Below are 25,674 nucleotides of genomic sequence, written 5' to 3' on the forward strand. Positions count from 1 at the left end.
CACAACAGCTTCAACACATTTCACACTCGGCTCAAAAGCCGGTGCTGCACTCGACAAACAAAAGCCTCCTTTTCCTCAAGGATCTTCAATCGCCACATGATATATAGTATCAGCACAACATGGTGCTCCTAATTATGAAGAATATGTTTAATTAAAATCCCAGAATGCCTAAGGGCAACATATCTCACACTGATGCGTTTTTATTTGTCCCCATTAGACCTGCCTGTTTCAATTAAAAAAGGCAAATACCACACACAAAAAAAGTTTATTTGGATAAAAAAAAAAAGATTATAATATATTCAAATATTGTTATATGTCATTGCCAAAGGCCTAAACTTACAAATTAAAGCAAAAGCCAGATTAGCAAACAAATCAAAAATATATATTTAATATTTTTCATTACCTGTGTCCTCATTTGCTATTTTGTTATTTTACATTTTGAGAATCTCTCCCAAGGTAGTAAACACAAGTCTGACTAATTCCCACCAGCAAGATATGCATTAACATTCATTTCAGGTCAAACACAAACTAACTGTAAGTCAATTCACTGATATATTAGTTGTGATGCAATGCCTGTTTTATTTTAGACAAAACAAACAAAAGTTTGATTACTTCTGCATTAAATGGTTGAAAATATGACATATATGAGAGGACAGGTACAAGCAATATGACAAGCAAACACTGAACTGTTATACAAAAACAGCACGGTGAATAAAAAAAATATCTCAGGCTCCTTTAGTTAATAAGTCTTGATAACTGCAAGCCACAAAAATGAACAGTCAGTCTGCACATTCATAATAGTTTTGCTGTTATTTCTATTATTTATTCATGGAATTAATTAAATTGCCTGCATGGTTTGGACACTGAATATTCTACGGTTTCGATAGCTGACAGATGATAGCGTTCAACAAACAAATATGAGAACACTGTGCTTTCTTTTTGAGAGATAAGAACCCTCATTTAAGTCATCATTTGAAGAAATAAGGAAAAAATGACTGTGAAGCTTCAGAGAAGGGATTTAAAAGAATAGCAAATAAGTAAGGGAAAGGGTATTTTTTTGTATGTGTGAGCAGCTAAATGCATGTGTGTGTGTTTGTGTGTGTTTTCCTGGTGGCTCATGTGATGACGTTAGGGCCGCGGCGCCCTGTCCTCTCATGGACGTTGGAGATCTTCAGGGCGATGGCGATGAGAGGACCCAGCACCACCTGCAGTGAAGAAATCACAAAACATTTTCAGCAATGATAAAGAAAACAATGTATAGCTTTTTATCTGGAATTGGTCCTTTTATGAATTGTATTATGTTAAACCTTTGCACAGCTATTTTGGATAATTTGGTTAGATTTAATTTAATTTAGATTTTTTTAGTAGAGGAAATCAATCCATTTTGTATTATATCAACTCAAAAACGATATATATTTAATTGTTGAGTTATTCGTATAGCACAGCTTAATTCAGGCTCCAACAACAAGTTACACTGGTTAATGAGTACATCTACGAGCTGACCTTGTCTTTGTTTTGTTGTGCAACAGAGCACATTCATGGTCAACATCATGTGAGTTTGGGGCCTAAAAACACCCTGCAGATAAACCGATAGCAAAACAGATTCCAGAGCAGATTACTTAGTTTGACTTTGCCCTACGAAAACTGTTTTAACTAGCATGTCGGGAAGCATTAGCCTTGTGTGTCCACCAGTTCTTGTTACTTGCTAGAGATGACTCATGCAAACATTTTTGTGATGGTGGGGTAATAAAGATATTAACTATTAGGACATGAGTTTCCTCATGACAGGTGTATAACCTGAGCTACGTGCAGCTATATATCTTGAAACATTCAAAACATAATCTTAAATTGACTGGGCGCACTGCACCTGTTGCTAATCTTGCTAAAGAGTTATATGGCATGACTCAGTGGTTCTGTGTTATGATGTTGTTTGTAACACTTCATTACACAGGGTTGTGTGATGGAATACACACACACACACTCACACACACCATAAAGTATACAGAAAGCATACAAACACAACTACAGTGTAAAACTAGGTGAGGATTTGCTGTTGCCTTGTGGGCGGAATACAAACACACACAGCTGTAAAAAAAAATGTAAAGTGCTTTTAGCCCCGGGGAGTATGTTGTCTAATCATTTATGATTATGTGCGTCGTGTAAGGGGCAGAATAATTAGGAATAAAATGTATGATCTAACATTAACAGTCAATTGACCAAGGGTTAAGTGTAAGTCACACAACTGGGAGAAGGAGTGTAATGACAGGATTAAACAAATAGGTTTTACTGACTGAAATGTAGCAGCTAAAACCATTCAGGTGTGTTTATGTATAACTTATCAATAGGTGATCCATTGATGATGAATGGATCCAGTTGGGGATGTAAAATGTTACTTTTTGGTATCATTTTGAAGTTTAACCAGTCCATAGAAGACAAGTTTGATAATGCATATGCTGTCCCATATGTTTTACATTCTTACAACTGAATTAAATTTGAACACATGGTAACGCTCAAATGCAAACTTTAATGCTCAAGTTGGCTTTTTTATGCAAGCTGAAGACATCATTGGTTGTCTTTTGACTTGTAGAAAGAATGGCACGTTAACCTGAAGTGGGTTCATTAACTTCAGTAGGCACACATTGTTTGATGAAGCTGTACGGTTAGGTGACCAAACCTAAATGAGCCTGTCTCACCATCAAAACAGCTTTACGACCCCTGGGTATGGTTAAAGTACACTACCTATCCCAACATCCATAACCACACAAGGAGCTAGTGTTTCTAATCACTCCAAAGTCTACAGGTCATTTAGCTGGGCATTCACAGCATAGGCTGTATTACCACGGCAGTATCTGCACCCATCATTGGAATTTCTTCTTGTTGTTCAATTCAATTCAAACCACTGATCAAAATATCACTTCAACTCAAGTGGCTTCTGGGGTGGTGAATACAAAAGAAGTCATGATGGAAACTATTAGCACGAATGAAGAAAAAAGCAACTTAACGCAAAAATGATGCCAGCTGAACAAAAACAGCCGATGATTGTTTGTGTGTGTTAGTTTTCATTCTTGTAGTATTAAATATTTAGTAATAGGAATCAGAGCACTGTCATCATAATACATTAATTCTGCTACCGTCTCATATCAGTCAATAAAGATGTTATATTATCTGTTTTATGCTGACTAAAATTACAGAATACGGCATATGAAAAGACTCATTTTGGATGAGTGACTTTAGGTCATGCCATTGTCAGCTAGGCAGAGGTGAACATGCTTTATGTGCATAAACAAACATAATCTCTGTCTCAGAGTCTGATTCACACACAGACACAAATCAGACACACCATCCCACTCTCTCTCTGTACCTGGGTCTCTCTGTTGTGTCTCTCGGGGTCTCTCTCGAAGCTCTCGGCGTAAATGCGGATGGTAGCACCCGTCCCTCCACCGCTCCCGCTCATCCGAAACACTAGGCGGGACGCATCAGTGAAGACGATCCTTAAACCCTAGAAATATAAATTTCACATTATCAATTGTTTATTTTTCGTTCATGTATTCAGTGCAGGCAATCTGCTTGATACAATTTCAAAATTACTCATGTATTGGAATTGCCTTTGTTTATCGGAATCCTATAAGCACTGCATACTTAACTGAGAACTTCTTTCTACATATTACTTAAAAAACCCATGAAGAGCTTCATCACACATAAAAAAATATTTTAGTAACAGACATATTAAGAGTGTATACAGTCCTATTATTCAAATATCATCATTCATCCTTGTTCAATTAGGCAAATTGGCAATACTGTTAATATAAAACAGGAAAAAATGGTTGAAGAAGTAAAGAGAATGTGCAGTGACTACAAACATCCACTAGATGTCATTGGAGGATTTGTTGGGACTGCTTTCAACTAGGAATCATTGTTCCCCCATAGTAATATCTTTAAAGTTATGAAAGGTCATAACTACTACTAGTGTTCAGTGTAATTTCAAGAAACTTTATGAACTGCAACCATACATTGATTTGTTTTTGTAGGTCATAGAGATTGTATTTCCAGTTTCCTTAAGATTCTGACAACGGAGAACAATATTTACAACCAAACCACCACCACATTTTTTTACAAGTTGAGGTTAAGTTCAAAGAGTCATCAGTAGAAGCCTACTGTAACCTCTTTGAACTAAACATCTACGCTTTAAGGAGAAACAGGGTGTTGTTGCTTTGGGGTAACCAACCACAACTCTTGCGAGCTGACGTAAGCAAGATAAGACTCTTTGACTAATGGATGTGTGATGACCTTATCTGTCCTAAATTCCACAGTGCCTCTTCCCTTATCCCATTGGAACAAAAAGACAAGCTCAGACAAAAGACAGCAATGTGTTTTGAGAAATAATAAGTAAAATGTCCGAAAGGTTTTTTTAAAACACACCTTATAGACACTTTTTACAGGATGATGTGATTGACTTTACTGACAGTAATTGTCCAAAGTAGTGCTGTTAAAACATTCATATCATCATAAGGGCTTAAAAATTGTAGGCCACTACATGCGTCTATATTAACAAATGATGTGTAGTTTATTCTAAGCATAGTACAGAAGAGTTTAACAAACTAGTATAGGAGTAGAAAGTAAAGTGGGTGTACTGCCCCTGTATGACAGTGACCCTATTACCGACCAATACAATCCTCTTCAAACTGTGACTCAGATTCATAGTTTAAAGTCTTAATAAAATTAAAGTAAACCCCTCCTCATAATAAGTTTATCTCAGGAGTGTACCATGTCAGAGTCCAGGTGAGGAGGGACAGTGATAATGAAAAATGTCCGTCCGTCTGCCTGTCTGTCTTTCTATTTGTGAGTGTGTCAGCTCATCTCTAACAATAGAGAAGCAGTTATCGGGAGGCCGACTAATGCCTGTTTAAAACTATGTCCGCTTCAAAGCTCAGAGGCCCTGAGTGGAGTGCATACCAGCCAGAGTGTGTTTGTCTGTCTCTGTCTATCTATTTAGTAATACAAAGGCAAAATGCAGTACATTTCTGGGCAAAATTGAGTCTTGATCTTGACATTTTGACATCTGTTTTAATATTTACAAATTATTATAGCATAGAAATGTATAGAATCTATATACAAAATTGAGGTAAACGCCAAACCCCTGAACTCTGCATTCTGGCTAACTAAGCTAGCTAGCTAACGTTACATGTTTAGCAAGAACAATATAGCTAGGTGGTGAATATGCCAGGGCTAGCCTTAGCTAAAACTAAACTACTGTTACTTTTCCATTTTCCCTAACTGTTTTCTGTATATGGAAAATTTTGATCAAGTGAAATCTTGGTTATTCAGTTTTTTCTTCAGTTAATAACTAAAAAAGCCATAGTCATTAAAAAAAAATCACAGCTAAACTCTTGCTAAGTGTAGCTAGCTTAATTAGCAGATATCAGTAATTGCCATATCAGCCTCTGACTCTAGTGTCATTTATGTGATTTTGTGTAGCTAATAGCTACCTTTTTATTCACAAATGTATATGTCCATTTCGCATTGATTTCAATATGAAATCATATATCAATTGTATACACACCTAACAGATATGTTTAAGTTCTATAACTGTAAATGAGCAAAACTAAATAGTTGGTATATAGGCCTTTTGCATTTTACAAAAGTGCAGTATCTGCATTTAGGTATTATTTAGGTTCTATGGCAATGATTTCTATTTATCGGCTATCTATCTGTCTGATATGCAGACAATGCAGAATTAGTTCAGTAGTCCACTACAAATGGCTCCCATGCCACTGCTGTGTGAATCCCCCATGCTTTGTCTTCTGTGTGTGCGTGTGTGTGTGTGTGTGTGTGTGTGTGTGTGTGTCTGTGTGTGTGTGTGTGTGTGTGTGTGTGTGTGTGTGTGTGTGTGTGTGTGTGTGTGTGTGTGCGCCCACTTGTCCCCCCTTTAAACACACTTGCAGTGGAGAGACTGCAAGTGAGACGACAGCTGATATAATTCTGTCCTGGCAGGAATGTGTGCCGTACTGTAATAACACACACTGGGGCGTCTGGGATGCTGAGGATTTGCCACTGAGGTTAAATCACATTTTGGGGTGACTCACTAACTAGCTGTGGAGCTGCTGTAACCATGGTAACATAGAGAAGTATTCACAGTGGGACAGTGAGTCCTTTTTTGCTGTTAAGAAACATAAGGGGAAGTCAACGGACGAATTGTAGGTACTACCTTGCTAGCAAAAATAAGTGTGAACATGTGAAGGCCATGCCTCTGTTCACACTTACGCACAGGGACAACTGACGGACAGTGCCTACACCAAAGTGCACAGTGTGTGTGTGCGTGTGAGTATGTGGTATTAGGCGGGGCAGAGGCTAAGAAGTGTCGACGCCAGGAAGGAGTTTCCACACATTTCTGGGCAGAACAGAGGGAGTCAGCTGGGTAAACTTCACAGACTGTGAGGGGGAGGGAGAGAGGAGGATATATAGCCAAGGGACTTATCAGTGTGTGCGTGTGTGTGTATGGATATGAGCTGTATGTTATGTGTGCGTATGCATATGTTTATGGATTGAAACGAATGATATACTATTATGTCCAAACATGGAACCTCTCTAATGAGACAACATTGAAGCTCAGTGGGTGGTCCAGCTCACAAGAGGCTGACGAGTGAGTACATGTGTTTGAAAGACAAAGACAAGGCGTTAGTGTGAGTGTGTGTGCATGTTTAAGATGCTTTCAGTTAGACCTGACCCTAAGACAACCAAACGACCTGACATGAACCACACTTTCTGATCCACCTCATTTTGCAGTTGGCTGATCTGATTTGCTTAAGGTTTTGGGTGGGTGAATAAAAGGACATGACAAACTGCATCTTAAACCAGATACTTACAATTACAACACATAAATGGTTTGAATATAGCGTCAAAATAGTAAGGATTATGCCTGTTATTTGTATTACATTTTTTGCTGTTGGGTAGACATACGTTTGATTATATATGATAGAGCATACAGCACCACATTGGTCACCTCTTTTTGAATATTAGCAGGGCCGTTAGTGTCTGTCCGTTTAACCCAATATGGACCATAGCCAGAAACATAGAAACATAGCATCAGTGACATATGCTACCAGAACAATACACTTGAGGCATTCATGTTTACGTAGTTGCATGCTATTTAATGGTAATCATGACACAGAGGGTTAGAAATTTTCTATCAGGTTGAGCAGGTAGAGCCAACATGCATTATATTTATCTATCATACATTTTATACTTTCTACACAAAGAAAATAATAAATGAGTTTATGTAGATTTGTGTTCCAGGTAAGATATTAGAAAGATATCTAGAAATATAGCTAGATTCTAGGTGAAGTTAAGCAGCTATAGCATGACTGTTAAGTCTATGTCCTTTTCCACTTCTCTAATTTCATTGCACATCCTCCTACATTTCCCTTTCTTTCCATGTTCTATCTTTCCTCTCTTATCCCTGACTGACCTGGTTTCGAGCCACTGTTCCATCCACGGGGTCGATGTACTCAAAGTTGTCGGCCCTCTCCACGCTGTACATGTGGTCTCCCACGGCAAACTTCTGGCTGGTGAATGCTTTGTCTGAGATAACTGACTCCAGATCCCTCATCAGGTAAAAGGCTGCACGCGGGTCCAGGCCTTCGTAGTCGAACCTGACAAGAACCAACACACAAACACATCAGATGCTTAGTAGGACACCTACATTCACCATAGACAGAAAAGACAAAGCTTTCAGGAAAATAATTTGACTGAGATAAACATACATTTGTATAGCATTGGTTTTACTTAAAATAGCCATAAACTGCAAGAGACAAGGGTTGTCAGGATGATTGGTTGATTTTCCTCAAAATGATGACAGATGTTTGTGTTTTGTGAACTTTTTCGGGCTCTGGTCCTTGGCCTGTCCTATATGGCCTCTCCATCTTCATGTTGTGGGAAATCTACGTCAAACAAGGAACGCTCTCTGTGGGAACATGAAAAGCTGCAGCAACTGTCAGTGGGAACATTGACTGCAGGAACTATCTCTGCCTCTCACAGGGGAGAGGTTAAAATAAGAACAAGTGACAACCAGTGAGGAGGACTGGTGGAGAAATGGACGAAGGTGAAGGCCTTGGAGACATATTTGGCTTCGGTAGGGATACAAGGGATTGAGACTTTTGGGAAAAGCGAAGTCAATCTCAGGCCTTGTTGATTTAGATATATTCAATAATGATTCAAATAAGTAAAATAGGAATGTAGGTAGACCAATATAGAGACGAATGATCAGAAAAAATTAAAAAATCACTGACAGAATGCATTATGAAAGCACAGCTCCATATTCAGAGAACTTATTTAGCTGATTACCTGCAGAAGTAGTTACGTCCAAACTTGGCCCAGTGTTCCCTGACAATCTGCTCCACACCCTGTTTCCTGGCGGCTAAGATGGACAACCACATCAACACCGACCACAGACCATCTTTCTCACGAATGTGGTCTGAACCTGGACGAGAAAGAAAACAACCAAAATACCACAACTCTTAATAAACTTCTCATGCTTTGTGGAAATTAAGTCAGGACACAAACACAAAAGACAGTTGGTGAGATAGCCAGGGCTAGCCTTAGCTAAAGCTAAAACCAAATTCTCTTTCAATTTTCCGTAGCTGTTATCTGTAAATGGAAATATATTTTTTAATCATCTGTAATCTTGGTAAATCAGTAACTAAATGAAGCTGTAGTCATTAAAAAAACACATCCTATGAAGAGTAGCTAGTGAAGCAGATTTCATTAACTGATGTATCTGCTTCTGACTCTGGTGTAATTTATTTGTTTTGGTGTACAAATTTTATTCACATATTTATATATTTTTTGTATTGATTTCAATATGAATATTAATAATACACAGTCACACATCCAGAACAGTTTATGTGCCTAATTAACAAGACATAAAAAAAACCATTTACAGTAATTATGAGAACATGGTAGGCCCCCCTTAGCTTAGCTTAGCACAAAGATGGATCCCAGTAGTTAGTGAGCTTTAGAGGCTTGTAGGCTTCTAGTTATTTTTTTCCTTTGCACAGAGCCAAGCTAGCTGCTGTCCCCCTGTTTCTCGTCTTTATGCTAAGGTAAGCTGGCCATCTCCCGGCTCCAGCTCCATAACTAACAAGATATAAGTGCGGTATCGAAAACTGGTAAAAACGTTCTTTCGCAATTTTGCTAATTACTGAAACCTCCAAATACAGGTTTGTATCATATTTGTTAAGAAAATAATGTAGTAATACAACAATTTACAACAACCACATTTAAAATGGTAGTTGAAGTTAGCTTAGTATTCAACTCCACCATATGTAACAAAAGGTCAGGGAGCCTGCTTGGGCTTGGAGAAGAACCAAACATCCCCGAACACACACACACACACACACACACACACACACACACACACACACACACACACACACACACACACACACACACACACACACACACACACACACACACACACACACCAACAGAGGAGTGTAGTTCACACCCTTGATCAGCCTCCTTCACTGGGGAGCTATCACTCTGGTCTGGAAAACAGCTGCACAGTAAAGGTATCTGTTAAGGGGGCGCTTTGACATTTTAATAAGATTGAATATGTTAGTAATGTTTCCCCGGCAGAGCTTGGAGCAGAAAACAAACTCAGCGGTTGGGTGTAATTTGAAGTTACATGCACATTTATTTTGTGAGAAGGACATGGAGGTATCATTGCGTCTGTTTTATAGCATAACAATTCCTTGCTTTTGTTTCCGACACAAAATACTGACAACAAGAAGTGTACTTCCTTTCTCTAGGTCGGGCTGTAGCAGTATACAGCTGCTAGGAAACTGACAGTTGTCAGTATTTAATCCCTGTCTCACTGTCCGTCTACTTTAGTCTCACTCTCTGACACAGAGCGAGACAGAGTAGAATTTACTAGTCTAATTATCATACCACCAAATAACAAACAGAACATTTCCTACTACACTGTAAAATATATCATAATTGAATTGAAATTGAATTTTTCTCTGTACTGTTAATCTTGTTAAAGAAAAGTTACAACGAGGCTTATTAAACGGTGTAATGCTGCAACAAGGAAGTCCTAAAGTCAGAGCTATAGATATCCCAATGTTTTAGGGGAGACTGATTTTACTGCTATTAACTCAATGTGTGGAAGAAAATGATATAAACACATGTTTTTGTATGCTGCTATTGTTTTTTTCAAATAGCATTAATCTGTTTGTCGTGTGTATTAACATTTAAAAATTCTAAAGCTGACCACAATCACAAAACCTTCAAAACTTATACAGCAAAGTTTGACAGAACTGGCCAAATTTACACTTGCAATTAATAGTTCATGCTGTGCTTGTCTGAATCAGTGTATGAGAGTTAGTAAAGCGCAGGAGTGGTGCACAGCTCTGATGATTTACTACTCAGGACTCTCTCTGAGCTTTTGGCCTTACATGGGTAGACAACGAGTAAGCTCCCAAAGTCCTCTGTGCTCTCTGCTCCTTCCATTTCTTTTCTTCCTCGTCAATACTTTTCATATTTGGACTCTCCCAACTCTCCCCCCCCCTCTTTTCAGTTTTTCTTTCTGTTGATATCTACTAACATTTTTCTTCTCACGTAAAGAGCCATTTTCTCCCTTGTTCCCTTGGTTTTTAGAGTTAGATATCATCTCCAATTAAAAGGATGAATGACAAGTGAATGTCCAAGAGAAAAGGAAACAAGGGATAATTTGAAAAACATTAAATTAAAACAGCTGTAAAGAGAAGAAGAGAGATAAGGAAGCAATGTGAATGTGTATATGTGTGCTTGCATTCACAGAAATTGCCACTGAAGGCCTGTCTGCATGTTGCAGTCATTCAGGGAGCCCCGTCTCCTTTTATAGCAGAAGAATGGGGATTATTTACACATGCAGTCAGGGTCACAGCCCTCACATCTATTACACGACTCTGACTGGAGCTACAGGCAGTCAGGATGCACTGCTTACAACCCTAGACCTGGAACAGGCTGGTGTGTGGAATGGAAAGGAAGGGAATAGGGACGATGATGCAGGTTTTAAACAACGCACTGGTTAGTAAAACTTATTTTGAGGATAAACAAAAGCAAACAGTGAAAGTATTACAATTATTCACAATTTATTTGTTAACATTGCGGTTTACAGTACCAATTCCTGGTTCAACTTTGAGCAGAGGATAGATGTTGTCATATGCTGTACAAATTGAAAATGAGGATACATAGATACAATTTACTTAAGCTGACTCTAGTTGTGCATGCGTACTTTTTTCCTGTACAAAGAGGGAGTATTTCCAACATTTCATCTGTCCTCGCTTTCAGTTTTACCTCTTAATAAATTGGTTTACAAATCTGGCTTAGCTGTCCCACATTCATTTCAATGAGGCCGTGTTGCCACTGCAGGTGTGCTGACACTAAGGGCTACAACAAAAAAGTTAAACCTGGCTCAACTTTTGCTCCTCAACGCAATGCAACATCATTAGGCAATACACCGTGTTGGGCACATTCCTGAAGGATAAAATGATTTCCACCTTAATAACTTTCCAGAGTTGTAAAATCCTGTCTTTATTCAAACCGCTGTGAAGTATTTTGGAATCTGAAAGCTTTTAAACCCATGGATCTACTTCAAACCAGGCTTTCTCCCAGTATTTTAAACGTAACTACCAATGCAGCCATCTTAACATCCAGTTGCAGACTGTCCGATCGTCCAACCTCTTGTGTTTCTTGGCCCATTAGATTTCATTATCGTGAGGTATCACTGGTATTCCCAAATTGCTGAACAAACTGATTCAAGTATTATCATAACCATTATTAATGATGGCTAAAACTGCAAAAAGTAAGATCCAAGTCTTCTAGGGATGGCTACAGTTGCTTCTGAGGGGAGGGGATTTCTTAGTTATACACCCACTCACATTTTCCAAACCGGTCAAGGGATTTGAATCAGTGACCTTCTCCTCACACGCTAGGCTTCTCTTGCTTTGTATCTGTATTCATTGGATTTCTGCTCTGATAACATTGAGCATTGTCTTTATGAGTGGAGTGTGTTGTTTGGATTGTGAGTGGAGTGTGCTGTGGCAGAAGAGATCATACCTGTCCCAAAGCTCTCCTCCCCGCAGAGGGAACAACGCCCAGAATCCATCAGGTTCCCGAAGTACCTCCAGCCCGTGGGAGTCTCATACAGCGCCAGTTTCATGGCTTTGGCAACCCTACGAAAACATACAGAGAGAAACAAAGCTAGTACTTCATGCTCACAAACACGCAATGTATTTATCTCTAATAACTAACACCAGCCTTTCTCAGCTCTGATACAGAGATACAAACAATCATCTGACCTTTGAGATTAAGCAAACCAAATGGTGTATGACAAGCGGAATCTGCCAGCAGCTCATCCAATAACTTAATAAGGCAAAGGCAGCAAGAACAAAGTGAGTTAACCTTTTAGCCAATGTTTGCTTTGAACCTGAGCCATGTACTCGCATTGGGAGAGGAGCAGTGGGAGTGTGTGTGTGTGTGTGTGTGTGTGTGTGTGTGTGTGTGTGTGTGTGTGTGTGTGTGTGTGTGTGTGTGTGTGTGTGTGTGTGTGTGTGTGTGTGTGTGTGTGTGTGTGTGAGAGTTTCTATGTAGGTTAATATATGTGTATGTTGGGGTCCCGGGGAAGGATAAAGGTGAAGACAGGGCAAGAGAAGTGGGAGAAGAGGCATCACAAAGAATCAGACGAGAGGGGAAAAGGGCAAAGAGAAAGTCTAATAAAACTTGTCAGTGCAAATGTACATAAAAGTATCTGGCTGAATACAATGGACTCAAAGTAACATGATAACAAAGCAGTACATTTTGAAAAAAGGGTTGACACATTGGGACAAAATTGAAAATAAAATAATGTAATATCAAATAACAAACAAAATCAGCAGCACTTTTAATAATCAGATCTTGGCACTGAGTACTTTGACGTGTAGCCAAAGAACCACCCCATCTTTTAGCTGGCCTTTGTTCCACTTGCATCAACTAAAACGCTTTTCATTGGGCTTTCTGTCCATATTCTAAACTAAACTATCATTATAACCATGACAATTTACATTGAGCAATAACATGTGAATCAGCCATTGGCACAGTGTCAAAGGAGATTCACAGGAAAGGTCTTAGCCATAGTTAAGGACACCAAGGTCATGTCCTAATTGTTGTTTCTGGAAACTGAAGTTTTCACTGACGTGTTGGTGAGTTCACATTCTACAGCTATAAGCACACGGTAGATTTACTAAAGCAGACAAGCTTTTTAAAACCCTTATTTTTAAGTGTGCTTTAATCAACATTTTAAAAATAAGAATAACTCAAATGACCTCTTGAATGTGAAAGGAGGTTCAAGTAGTGTTGAAACCACAGATAGTTATCGCCCTACTCTGCGGTCTCCCTCGGCTCTACAGAGCATTTCAGCAACTTTCATGTCATTGTTTTCACTTTACGACACGCAAATGTTTTGGTTCACTCCTAACGCTCTCATAGCATAGTTTCCAGCAGCAGCATGCAGCTGTTCTCAGCAAAAAAAAAGCTCTGATAAACCCACTGCACGCTATCTGCTCAGCACCAAACGGCATGTCAGCCAAAGTTAGCGTCTGGACGGTGAACATAGCGAAGCATTTAGCAGCTATTAAGAGCCGGATATTTTCCTCAGGACTTTGTGGAGACAGATATAATAGGAGGGAATATTCATGAGCTGGATAAAATAACTAACAAATTCATCGTGTCAATTTGAAACGGTGATATTTTGTGTTGTTTTTACAGCTTTGTTTCTGCCGCCCAGCAGTGTCCAAATAATCTCTTCAGGCAAGTTTAAATTGAACTGTTTTAAGGGATTTTAAGAATAAAGATTTTTTATTTCTCAACAAGAGTTATATTTCTGACAGTGTGGAGTTAAAAGCTTTGACACCGTATTTTGACTGCTGTGCATTGCAGATTTTATTTGGTGGCAAATCAAAAAAGTGGGGTGAGGTTTGGCTCATGCTTAATCATTATTAAAATGCGGCTCTTGTATTTCAACTGTTCAGTGTAGTAACAGAGGACCATGTAGCTTAGATTACAAACAAAAATCCAAACTAACATCTTCCATCTTTTCACAAAAAGTGAGAAAACCCACCCATGGGATAGTCTATTGTGTATCTGTGGAACAGAACAGAGAGGGTAGACAATCTCTATAATATTGTATTATGAAAGTTACCATCCCAAGCCTGCTTGCAGAAATATTAAGTTTGCATCAATGTTGACTGCCCAGTCAGTGTCCTTCCCAATCCCCACGTATCACTCTTCAACACATCATCCACACTTCCTCAGTAACTGCGAAATGTAAACAAAAATCCCAGGACTCAGCTAAGAATGGCTGGAAGAAATATTCAACACAACAAAAACAGCTCCCTCAGAAACAAACATGTAGAGCTGTCAATCTCAAATGCTTAACTGTGGGATGTTGTTGGAATTCACAGTGCAATAAATGCGGATGTGGGTGGGTTTCAAGGTTTTTAAGTGGTCATACACATCCACACAATCATCATGCATATAAATAAACTCCTCAGTGCCCAGCACAGTTGTTTACATGAGAATGGGATAAATTACCAAATAAGAGTAACCAACGTTATTCCCCTCTGGGGAAGCGAGAGCTGGAACGAAAGCCTGGCATTCCTAAAAGAAAACAGAAACTCTGACCTGACGAGCCTTTGACGTTTAAAACGGCACGTACACGGCCAACATAAGCACTGAAACCGGTCCCACCAGAGCTCAGTTTGTGTTGCAAAAGTGTAGGGACAAAACAGTGTTTACTCAAGTTTGAGGAACAACAGCTTTAACACACTAAAACACATGCACGGATGCAAACTCGGGGAAATCAACAATCGGCATACCCTCTTCCACACTTAGACATCATATAGAGAAATGCACCAGGCATCTTACAAGATGTAGTAAAATCCAGATTTGTTTAAAGATAAAAGCAAGCTACACACTTAGACACATGATATGACGTATTTCAAACAGAGTTACAGTTACATTTTGGTATTAAAATAAATAGAATAAGCTTCCTTTTCAAACTTAAGAAATGGAGGCAAATACATACAATTATTCTCAAACACAAGCATATTTAAGGAGATACAGTACACTGTCTCACTGCCTGTAAGGCTCAGAGGGTTCTGCTTCTCTCTTCACAGGCTTTGCCAAAACAGAAAAATGCTGGCAGACACTAGGAATAAACTTGGAAGGTTTTCTATTTATGGCTGTAATCCCCCTTGTGTAGGTGTGACCTCTCAACTGTAAGGCTTGAAGGTCTGTCCATGTCCATTTTCTCACACTAGTAGAACATCAATATCATTGTCAATAAATGTGCCAGAAATTATATAGATCTACTCATTTCAAAGTGATTATAATACAATGTAAATTTAACAAGGTTTGGAAAGTAATGTATCTATTCCAGATGGACATCAGTTTCCATACAGTTAGTTTTTTTGATTTTTTTATCTCTGATGTTGAGTGAAGTTCATGATGATCTTGGAAGAGGCCTGTTGCATTTCTCTTTATGAAGGGAGAGCACAATCAAATAGTGCCTTATGCCTTAAACTTAAGATTCTGTATTGCAAAACAAGGCAGTTTAATATAGCAATAAAAAAGCTCCTTATTACAACATTGATACAGTGCCATTACGCCTGCTATGCATGGTAAAAAGGCTTGACAACAAAACTAAAGAGCAAGATGCAGGTTATGCAAGATGACATTTTTATCAAGAAGGAGGGCCTGTTGTAAATGATTTTAGGACACATAGATTTGAAATACTAGGACAAACTGTCAAGTTCATTTCTGTTGTTTATCATTTGTAGGATGTCCTTGGTTTTTTTGATTAGCATTTTGTGGATTTTGTGCATGTTATGTGTAATCGTCTGTCCGGTTTTCTATGACTGTGGGGACCACATTGGAAAGAAGTGTTTACACTTTACATGTTATCCCTTGGATCATTCTGTCTTCTTTATCCATAAATCAAATCAAAATCACTGCAGAGAGTGTTACTATCATGAGGCTACTATGACAAAAAAATTAAAACTTTCTGCCAGACCTCTCCTGTCTGTCTGATGAAATGATATTGAACACAGATAGAAAAGGTCTCTCATGAGAATGATGCTTTGCCCCCATAAGGTGAAAGGCAGACAAAGATTTAATGAACAGCTCTGTCCACCTTCCATCATCCTCACTCTCTGGGCTCAAAGCTCAGGATTACAAATTTACACACAATCTGACACACACACACACACACACACACACACACACACACACACACACACACACACACACACACACACACACACACACACACACACACACACACACATCTACAGTATGATTACACAGATAAAAAATACACACATGTACAGACTTATCAACCATATCTCCTTTGTTTTCTTTTCATCTCTATCTTGTATTTATCAGGAAATAGAAAGGAGTAATGTTAGGAATGAGGAATCCGCGGAGTGAAATATTGCCAGCTTTTGGCCTTGGCTTGATATTTTACCAAACATAGCATCCAGTGGCCTCTCTCCTCACCTCCCCCTCTGAAGGGAGCTCAGCCTGAACTTAAAAGCTTTAGGCTGGCATTCAGACAAAAAGTGCAGCACGCTGGAGCTTTACTTGGGCTTGAAATATCCTTCTTGACCCGAACCAGAAACCCTCACTGGACTACACAAAAAAAAGAATACCCTGAAGATGTTGCCATGGTGGCCAACACTGAAAATCCTAGAAAGTGAAGAGCTTAAATTAAAGTTGAGATGATTTCTGTAAATGGGCATAACTGTTAACTTCATTGTTTTGTGTGATCAGTTTCAAAATACCTTTCAGAGATTGTTTCAAAACATTTTTCTGGGCTTTTCCAAAACTTTGGCAAAGATCTATTTTTCATCTAATAATATTATTTCAGGGGGGAGAAATGTGCATGTTGGGTCAATGCTTGATTTGGCTATCTTCTGCATCTTGCTTCCTATCAAAATATTGGTGTATGATACAAAATTTGAGCCAGATGACAGAAATTAAAATTTTTTCTTAGCAGTTTTTTAAGCATTGCTCAGTTTTTTAGGTCTACAAATGAACTAAATTCTTAACTTAACATGGGTACACAAGTCCAGCCCTACCAAAACTGGTTTGGTAAGGTCTAGTTTGTATCATGCGGACTGCTCTGGAAACACTTCTCAGTTTGAAACATCTTAACAACATGTCTTACAATTAAAACTTAGTAGTACTACTAGTAGTAGTAGTAGTAGTAGTAGTAATAGTAGTAGTAGTAGTAGTAGTAGTAGTAGTAGTAGTAGTAGTAGTAGTAGTAGTCCAAATGCAAACTTCTAAAAATCACCCAATTTAAAGTTGATTTAAATGAATACATTTGGAACATAACTGTTTGTGTTGCTGAAGGTGTTCTTGTTTGGTTTGGTTTGATAACCAGTGCGATATAATAGCACAATAACTCTTTGATGCCTAATCCGGCCAAAATGACCCTCATCTTTGCCAATCTATTGAGTTGATCATTTCTTGGTTTGTTTTTCTAATTCTCTACCACATAGGAGACCCGTGGGAACATTGGATGAGAGCTCTTGGTTGCCGACTGTGGTGCTGGAGCAGAGCCTCTTAATGTCCCACATGGGAGTAACAGTCCCGCATAATAGGGCCTGTTTAAGCTACAACACAGCATTTAACATTTGACCCCTCTATTTCGCCGTGATAATCAACGATTTTGAACAAGAAGTCAGATTTCATTCTTTTAACAGGCACACCAGCGGCTCAGCCCTCTCTTCCCTCTACATCTTCCCATCCCTGGAACAGGTAAAGGAGAGGCTGATGTTTCCTTTACCAAAGTTTCCCCTCCCAACCTTCTCTTCCTCCGATCTCTCCCTCCCTCCCTTTCTGCATCAGCCTTGACTTATTGTATTTGCAGAGAGACACACAACACAGTAAGACAGACACCCTCAGCCTACACAAGATTCTACACCTGTAACTCTGGCCTCCTGTCCATCTGAACCCAAATACGCCCTCCTTCTCTCTGTCATTTTACCTTATTCCTTTTAAACACACACAACTACATACAGTCCATAAACCGGCACTTTTATCAAGGCTTTAATAACACAGTTTGCTTGACTATGCATAAACACACGGCAGGGAGGGCTGTTCAGTCTAAACACTCTGCATACAGACACACACACACGGGCCATTCGCTCTCCTAAAAAGGCCTCCACTTGGGCCAACTCCAGTTTCCGACACCACACTGCTAAGTACTCCGACACTTCCTGGAGTTTGTCGAAGACATGCAGATATGTACATTCTGCTTCCAGAGACAGCAGTGTAACATTGGGAACTTAAGTGGTGGTAATGAAGCTGAACAAAGTGACCCTGTCCTGCTACAATGCCCGTTACTATCAGCTAAATGCTCATTGAATAGGTAGGTGTGCTTTGCATAAGTCCACATACGCTAGAGTATGATGGCGAATATTGGGTTTAACAAGGAAAAAATGAAAACCTTACATAATGCAATTTATTTCTGATGAAGCTCTTCAGAAAGCCAAGAGCATGATATTATCTGTAGTTTAGGTATTATCTGTAATAGACATCATACTGTAAGGTAATTTTACTTCTCAGGAGATTGCAAAACCAAGATTCCAGGAAATTAAATTTAGGCTTTTATCAATACCAAAAAGGCAAACGCTGAGAAAATAGACAAAGAGAGATAGGAAGGAGATATTTTTAGTAGTAACTAATGAAAAGGCCATTATATCTACAGTAAAAGATCATGTTTGAGTGTGTGAGTGTGTGTGTACTGTATGAGAGGTCTATGGCTCAGGGTTGTAGCCGGACATATGACATTTGTGTCTCAGGTCCCAGTCAGTGTGTGTGTGTGTGTGTGTGTGTGTGTGTGTGTGTGTGTGTGTGTGTGTGTGTGTGTGTGTGTGTGTGTGTGTGTGTGTGTGTGTGTGTGTGTGTGTGTGTGTGTGTGTGTGTGTGTGTGTGTGAGAGTTATGGGTTGAGGCTGATATGGGAGGCAGTATGAGCAAAACTTTCAAACAGCTCTTTATTGGGATCATTCAATTCAGCATCATAAGACACAGCCTCAGGCGAGGAGAACAGCAACGCCACACAAATGTGGACAGTGTGTTGGAGTGTCAGAGTCCCGACCAATAATTCTGTGATATAACATCTTACTTCACATTTCTAAGCTTCACTTGTAACTGAGAAACCCAGAGAGATCGGGATAGGCAGCGAGGTCACTTCCTTAATGTCTGCCAGTGCTAACAATGCACACACACACACACACACACACACACACACACATATATAAATCCTGTTAATAAGCGACTATTACAGTCAGTGATATACTAAATGTTTCCTGGTAGTGTTCAATACCAATATGAGAAATAGTGTAATGTTCCCCACTGTAAATTATAACAAGATTTAACTGTAATATTTCCCAATAAATCACACTATTATCATTTCACAGGTTTTAACTGTGATATTTAACAATACATGTACTTTTATAGTGAAATCGATGCAGGAGGACTTTTAAACAGGAAATTTAAGTTTGAACTTCCAGAAGCACTGTGGGATTACTATACTGTAATTCTACAACGGCAAACTGCTATAATTATCTGATGGGTCTTTTACTGTAAAAGCACAGTTCAATGCAGTAATACTAAAGCAACATACTGCTAGATCACAGTCATTTGATGTTTTAAATGACTGTGAAGTCACAGAATAAAGCTATCATTTTACTATAATTTACTGTTAAAAAATATCACAGTAATTTGCTGTAGAATATGGGCATTTTTTAAATTGCTCCCCCACTTGGATTAAAAAAGATAATGTGACAGACAGCAATGCCCACCGCTGCAAACTCTATGCCAAGAATCAAGGATACAGTGGTGAATGAGCTGATGGCACCACATTCAGCGATGTGATTTGCCTAAACTTAGCCATTCTGTTGTGGAAGTCCAGGACTGCCAATATTCAAATTAAAGAAATATAATCAAGTTAATGTTTCATGTAGAATATGAACATTCTGCCAGATAGGCAGTAGACAACCATCAATATTTCCCATTCAAAAAATGTTCTTTGATAAAGAAAATGGTTTACATATGAATATTATTCTTTAGAGACACAGTTGCACACACACACACACCCATTCTTCTTTCTATATTATTTATAGTTGCATAGGAGCCCCTTATTGGCTTTCTATTTAATTAATCGCAATTTAAGACTCAAATTATTGTTTTTATGAACTAAAGTGATATTTTATGGAGTAACAAAAAATTCCCTCATTGTACTAAATGACACATTTCCATCGAGCAGTTTTCTGTTGAAACCTCAGTGGGGTGCAGCGCTGGGATCCCTCCTCCTGGATGATCACATCCTCTCACTCAGCACCCTCTGCTCGCCTCTAGTCTTACATAATGGACAATATTTATAGGCAGTGAGTAAATGTGTGTGGGGGTGTTTGAATGTGATCTCACAGTCTTAATCATAGTGGGTGAGTCTTCATCAGAGATTGGGCTGCTGCAGGAGTTTGTGGGGAGAGGTCGAGGTGGTGGTGACTAGAGCAGGCAAAACCCCTAAGATCCAAACATAAACTGCAGCAGCATACATGGTGTCTACATGATGAAATGTCTATTGTACAAAAGATTTGAAATCCTGTTTGACCAATTATTCAATGACATTTGTACATCTGGTCTAGGTTGACTATATATGTGTTTGGCTTACGTCTTTGTTCACTTTGAATCAGATAAAAACACAGTAATCTGACAAAAACATTAGTCTGATTCACTGTTAAAGGCTGTAAATCAATCAGATTTATTCTGTCCCTTTTTACCCTCTGACACTTTTAATCTACTGAGTGTGTGTGCGCCTTAGTGTGTGTTGTACCTGTCGAGGGCAGTGCTGGTGGCCATACTCCTGGCAAAGCCCTTGACTCCCAGCTGTCTGAAGTAGGGGATGGTGGAGAGGTTGGCGGCCATGATGGCCACTGAGTCTGCCGGGTTCACAAAGAAGCCGTTTTCTCCAAGGATCATGTACCGGTCCTGACAACAGCACAGTACAATACAATATGAAGTGAGGCTAGTTAGTAGATTTTAGTGTAATAAAGTGAAGAGAGCACTGCAATCAGACTAAACTGGACTAACTTAGCATCATAGGTGATATCAAACAATAAGGCGGGTCTTCTATATTTTACTTACTGTCAAGTCATATCATGAAGAGACCAAACTAACAATAAATTGATCCTACGCCCTTATTTCTCTGTTTTACAGATTCCTTTGTTGTCCAAATAATTCTGCGTATAATACATTAATTCAATACATTATGACTGTAAATCTATTCAGCTAAAGTTGGATTTTCAGTTCTGCTGTAAAGACAAATGTTAGACACAAATAATTGAAAAACTTTTTTCCAACAATGACAATTACTTACTTTCAAGTTTGGAAGTTATTAGTTACGCTATTATGTAAGTGCGAACCTCAAAAAATAAACCTTCACACAGTTAGATTACAACCACTGGTGCTAATGACTGTGAAGACTGCGAACCTGGTGGGAGAAACAGAGTAGATATGACATAATTCTCCTGATGCTACGCTAATTTACTCAGACAAGGGTGTGTGTGTGTGTGTGTGTGTGTGTGTGTGTGTGTGTGTGTGTGTGTGTGTGTGTGTGTGTGTGTGTGCGTGTACACATAGAATGACTATTGGATGACATGGTGGAAAAAGTGAGCTGCTTGTTGGATCATCATGGATCCAGAATTATTCAGCCCCACTGCTTGTCTTCCTTTTATCAATGAGCAAACAAAAACAAATAAAAAATAAATAAGGCTCTCTCTGGTATCTATGGGTGGAGTCTAATGACAAGGATATAGTCATATACGGTAAAAAAAAATAAAAAATAGGAATGGTTCACAGTTATGAAGAAACATGATAGTACTTTTTTTTCCTTGGGTAGAAAAAATAAAGCCCTTTTTGGGGATTTGTTCCTCTACTTCATGAGAACAAATTAATTTCACACATGACATATGAATGCTTAAAAAGACATTTCAAATGTTAAAGATCCCCTCCACACATGTTTTAAGACAGTAGTAATCAGATGTCTTACCCCATCTGCATCAAAAGCAGCTCCAAAACCAAAGTCCCCTCCTTTCATGGCATCTACCAGAGAGGTGGCATAAGTCAGGTTGGGCTCTGGGGGTCGGCCACCAAAGTCCTCCAGGGGGACACAGTTGACAGCAGAGTTAGCAGGAGCTCCCAACTCATCACACAGGATCCTGCGTACATAGGGGCCCATCACTGCAACACAACATGGGGAGAGGAGAAAAGACAGTTTAGTCTCCAATAACATTAACAACAGCTCAGGGGCTATGTAAGGTCGAGGATGAATTGTCTGACCTCCGTTCATCGCATCTATGTGTATCTTGAGCTGATCTGGTCCTGTCAGAAGACTTTTAATGGCACTGAAGTCAAAGATGCTTCTCAGCAGTTGTAGATACACATCAACTGAGTCTACGATCTCCACTAGAAACACAAGAGAAGATATCATTAGAACGGGAAGGCAATGTGTTTGTTTGTTTGTATGTATTTAAGAGAGAACAAAACAGTGAGAGAGTATTGTACCTCTGAAAGGTTTGAACTTGTTCTCCAGGTCAAACTCTTGTCTTCCCAGTCTGGACAGGTCAATGCGGAGATCGGGGCAGATTGCATATTCCTCGAGCGTCCGGCTCACCTGGTAGATCCTCTCCATCACTAAGTCCGAAGACGGGCCTACCACGCAAAGAAAGACATACATTTATATGTGTAAACTAACCGAACAGTGGCAGCCATTTTTGTTCAGAAAAAAAAAGAAAACATCCCTGACTTTATAGATGGTTTCAAACTCCTACCTTCGACTTAAGTAGCAACTGGGAGAATCAGAAAACAAGCACTCTTTCTCAGTGCTCACCTCCATTTGCCACATTGAACTTGACTCCAAAGTCTCCAGCGGGGCCTCCGGGGTTGTGACTAGCTGTGAGGATGATCCCACCAATGGCCTTGATCTTCCTGATGATGCAGGAAACAGCAGGGGTGGACAGGAGGCCGTTGTGACCGATTACCAGACGACCAATCTGCACAGGTCGGATATTAAATAGGAGCAATGTCAGTTACACATCAATCCAGGCAGTCAGCTATTGTAATAATGCCCTCTAAGAAGCTAATGAAATGGAGCAGAAAAACTAATGTCAGGGAGGTGTTTCTTGAGCTGGCTGTGACACAAAATCTGAAAAAAAAACTACGCTGACCTGAAAAAGTTTAAGAGCCCATCTGTCCAACTGGATCTTAAAGCAACACTGGCTAAAAGCACCATATCGTTCTACAGGTGACTAACTGACAGGCAGCTTTAAAAAACCTAAATGATCTGCCTCAAGAGGGTGCCTAAATAACAGAGCTGCCCTCTCTATTTATAATTTGTATGCTACTTTTAAAGTGGTAATACCACCAGCATCCCATAATTCCCCTGCATATCAGCTATTCTAAATAAAAAGTGCCCTCACTGGAGAGGAATTTATTCTCCCGACGTCAGTGTTTCCTCCCAACATCCGGCATTTTGCATGTGTACGTATATAAAGAAAAGACAAGGAAAGTGAGGGACTACCCTAACAAATGTACTCTTCAAAACACATTGTGCTTAATGACCTAAGAACATGTGTAAAGCAATCGATTATTTTCCACAATGTTTACATTTTATTCAGTAACTTGTGTAAGAGAGATAGTCCTGGCATTGGGTGGTTATCTGCAAGTGTTTCCTGACTTTTGGCTTAATGTCATATGACAGGGGATCCCCAAAGCATGAAGTTTGGCCCTGGAGAGGTGAAGCGTACGTCGGCAGGAAAATAGAGCAGGATGGATGGAAGTGCTGATAAGGCCGACATCAAGAGACACTTGGCTGGGCCAGCAGAAAAAAAAACAGCCTGATCTCAAAAACAAATTATATTCCCTTCAGATTTTCCTTTGGAGCCTGTCCAAACCAATCACATAGATCTCAGAGCAAGCGTTTTAAACGAGCTGCGGGGATTTTCCTCCCTTTTGTCTCTCTCACTCTGTCTTCCTATTTTCATTTATCTGCTGCTGACACCTTAGAGTTCACACACATTTTGGACGGGTTTGCGTGTGTTGATACCACAGATTACTTTTGCGTTAAAGTGAAGCGTTCATGTCTATATGAGGATGAGTTAACGTGATAATGTGAGCCACCATTGTAATGCTAAATCAAATGTTGACCAACTATGCAATTCAATTTGTGAATATGTGATGCAAATTTAAAAGACATTTGATTCAAAATCCAAAGTCCAACTAACTGGACTATGTTTTTTTAAGAAGTTTTGTAACAACCTCTGCAGACAGTGAATTTATCAGCCTAATACGTTACAGGCCACCTAATCACAGTTCTTACATAGGTTATAGCAATGCTACTCTTTTTTAATCAGTGACCCCTTAATACAAAGTTCAGATGCATATCTATGAGTTGAGAGCACTTAAATGGAAGATGGATTTTTCCCTTCCCAGACTTTCATCTTTAAAATTTTAAAGGCCTGAAGATATCTACCTTTACAGTATGTTACAAGAAAAAGGATCAATCAGAAAAAAAGTAAACATCATTTTGTTCTGTTTTTCTTATTTCCTACTCTGGTACTCATCTTAAGACCCCCGTCTATGTCTATGTTGTAGTCCAGGGGTCACAACACTGGACTACAACATAGACATATGAACATCCTGAACAAAAAATGTGATTACTGTTTGTGTAAAACATGTTCATTAAGTTTATTTAATCCGTTTTCTTCATTGCAGTACAATCACATTTTTATGTATTTTCACAACTGTTTACTTGTAAAAAAAAAAAAAAAAAAAAGTCCTATTAAAGATACACTTAGATATATGACTTTAACTTTTTGTACTTTACTAAGCAGAAATGTCAGACTTATTCATAGTTGGGGGGGTTTCCAGTATGTTGATATATTGGAACAAATGCCTCCCAGTCTCTGTGGGCCTCTGTCAGGACTGTTGGTCTCCCCCCTTGTGTCTTACCCCGTTGGCAGCTGCCATCTGCACTATCACCTCGGTGGCAGCTCGGCTGAAGTAGCGGCCGTCGCTGCCCACCACCATGGTGCAGCCCTGTCGGTCCCGCAGGTCGATGGAGGACAACACGCTCTGGATGTAGTTCTGCAGGTAGTTCTTCTTGCCCTCGAACACCGCCGTCTTCTTGCGCAGCCCGTTGGTACCGGGCCGCTGGTCGTCGAAGGGGGCGGTTTGGACCGTCACCACCGGGATGGGGCTCGTCTCCATCCTCCTCTGCGGGACCCAGAGCGGGGGGGGGACGCCGATCAAACGAACTGAAGTTAAGTTACTGAAGTCAAAGTTGTTGTGTAGGAGGAGAGCAGTGCCAGCAGTCCCACTCAGGGATGAAAGCAAAACACTCAGACAAAAATCACCTCGGCAACATATGTGGACGCCTTCAGAGCTGCATCCCTCAGTAACATTCAGCAACAACTCTCCTCTAGCTGTTGGACAACTCCCTCTTCTCCTAATAAGCCTGAACAACTGACTACAAGAGAAAGAAAAGAGAAAAAAAAAGTAGGGAGGGACAGAATCTTCAAGGCCC

At 39.5% G+C, this 25,674-nt stretch overlaps 1 protein-coding gene across 1 annotated transcript; it reads right to left on the reverse strand.

The window, feature by feature from the left end:
* Positions 1 to 254: 254 nt before the first annotated feature.
* pgm5 (phosphoglucomutase 5) lies at positions 255 to 25,596 on the reverse strand. Its single transcript, XM_054611100.1, has 11 exons — positions 25,101 to 25,596; positions 22,981 to 23,143; positions 22,656 to 22,802; positions 22,431 to 22,556; positions 22,141 to 22,331; positions 20,926 to 21,080; positions 12,100 to 12,215; positions 8,341 to 8,476; positions 7,466 to 7,649; positions 3,362 to 3,499; positions 255 to 1,205 (listed from the first exon to the last, which is right to left on the reverse strand). Exons 1-11 carry the CDS (start codon positions 25,356 to 25,358, stop codon positions 1,116 to 1,118), a joined length of 1,704 nt encoding a protein of 567 aa, XP_054467075.1. The 5' UTR covers positions 25,359 to 25,596; the 3' UTR covers positions 255 to 1,115.
* Positions 25,597 to 25,674: the final 78 nt, after the last annotated feature.

Source organism: Anoplopoma fimbria, chromosome 13 (genome assembly GCF_027596085.1).
Source record: "Anoplopoma fimbria isolate UVic2021 breed Golden Eagle Sablefish chromosome 13, Afim_UVic_2022, whole genome shotgun sequence".
NCBI lineage: Eukaryota > Metazoa > Chordata > Actinopteri > Perciformes > Anoplopomatidae > Anoplopoma > Anoplopoma fimbria.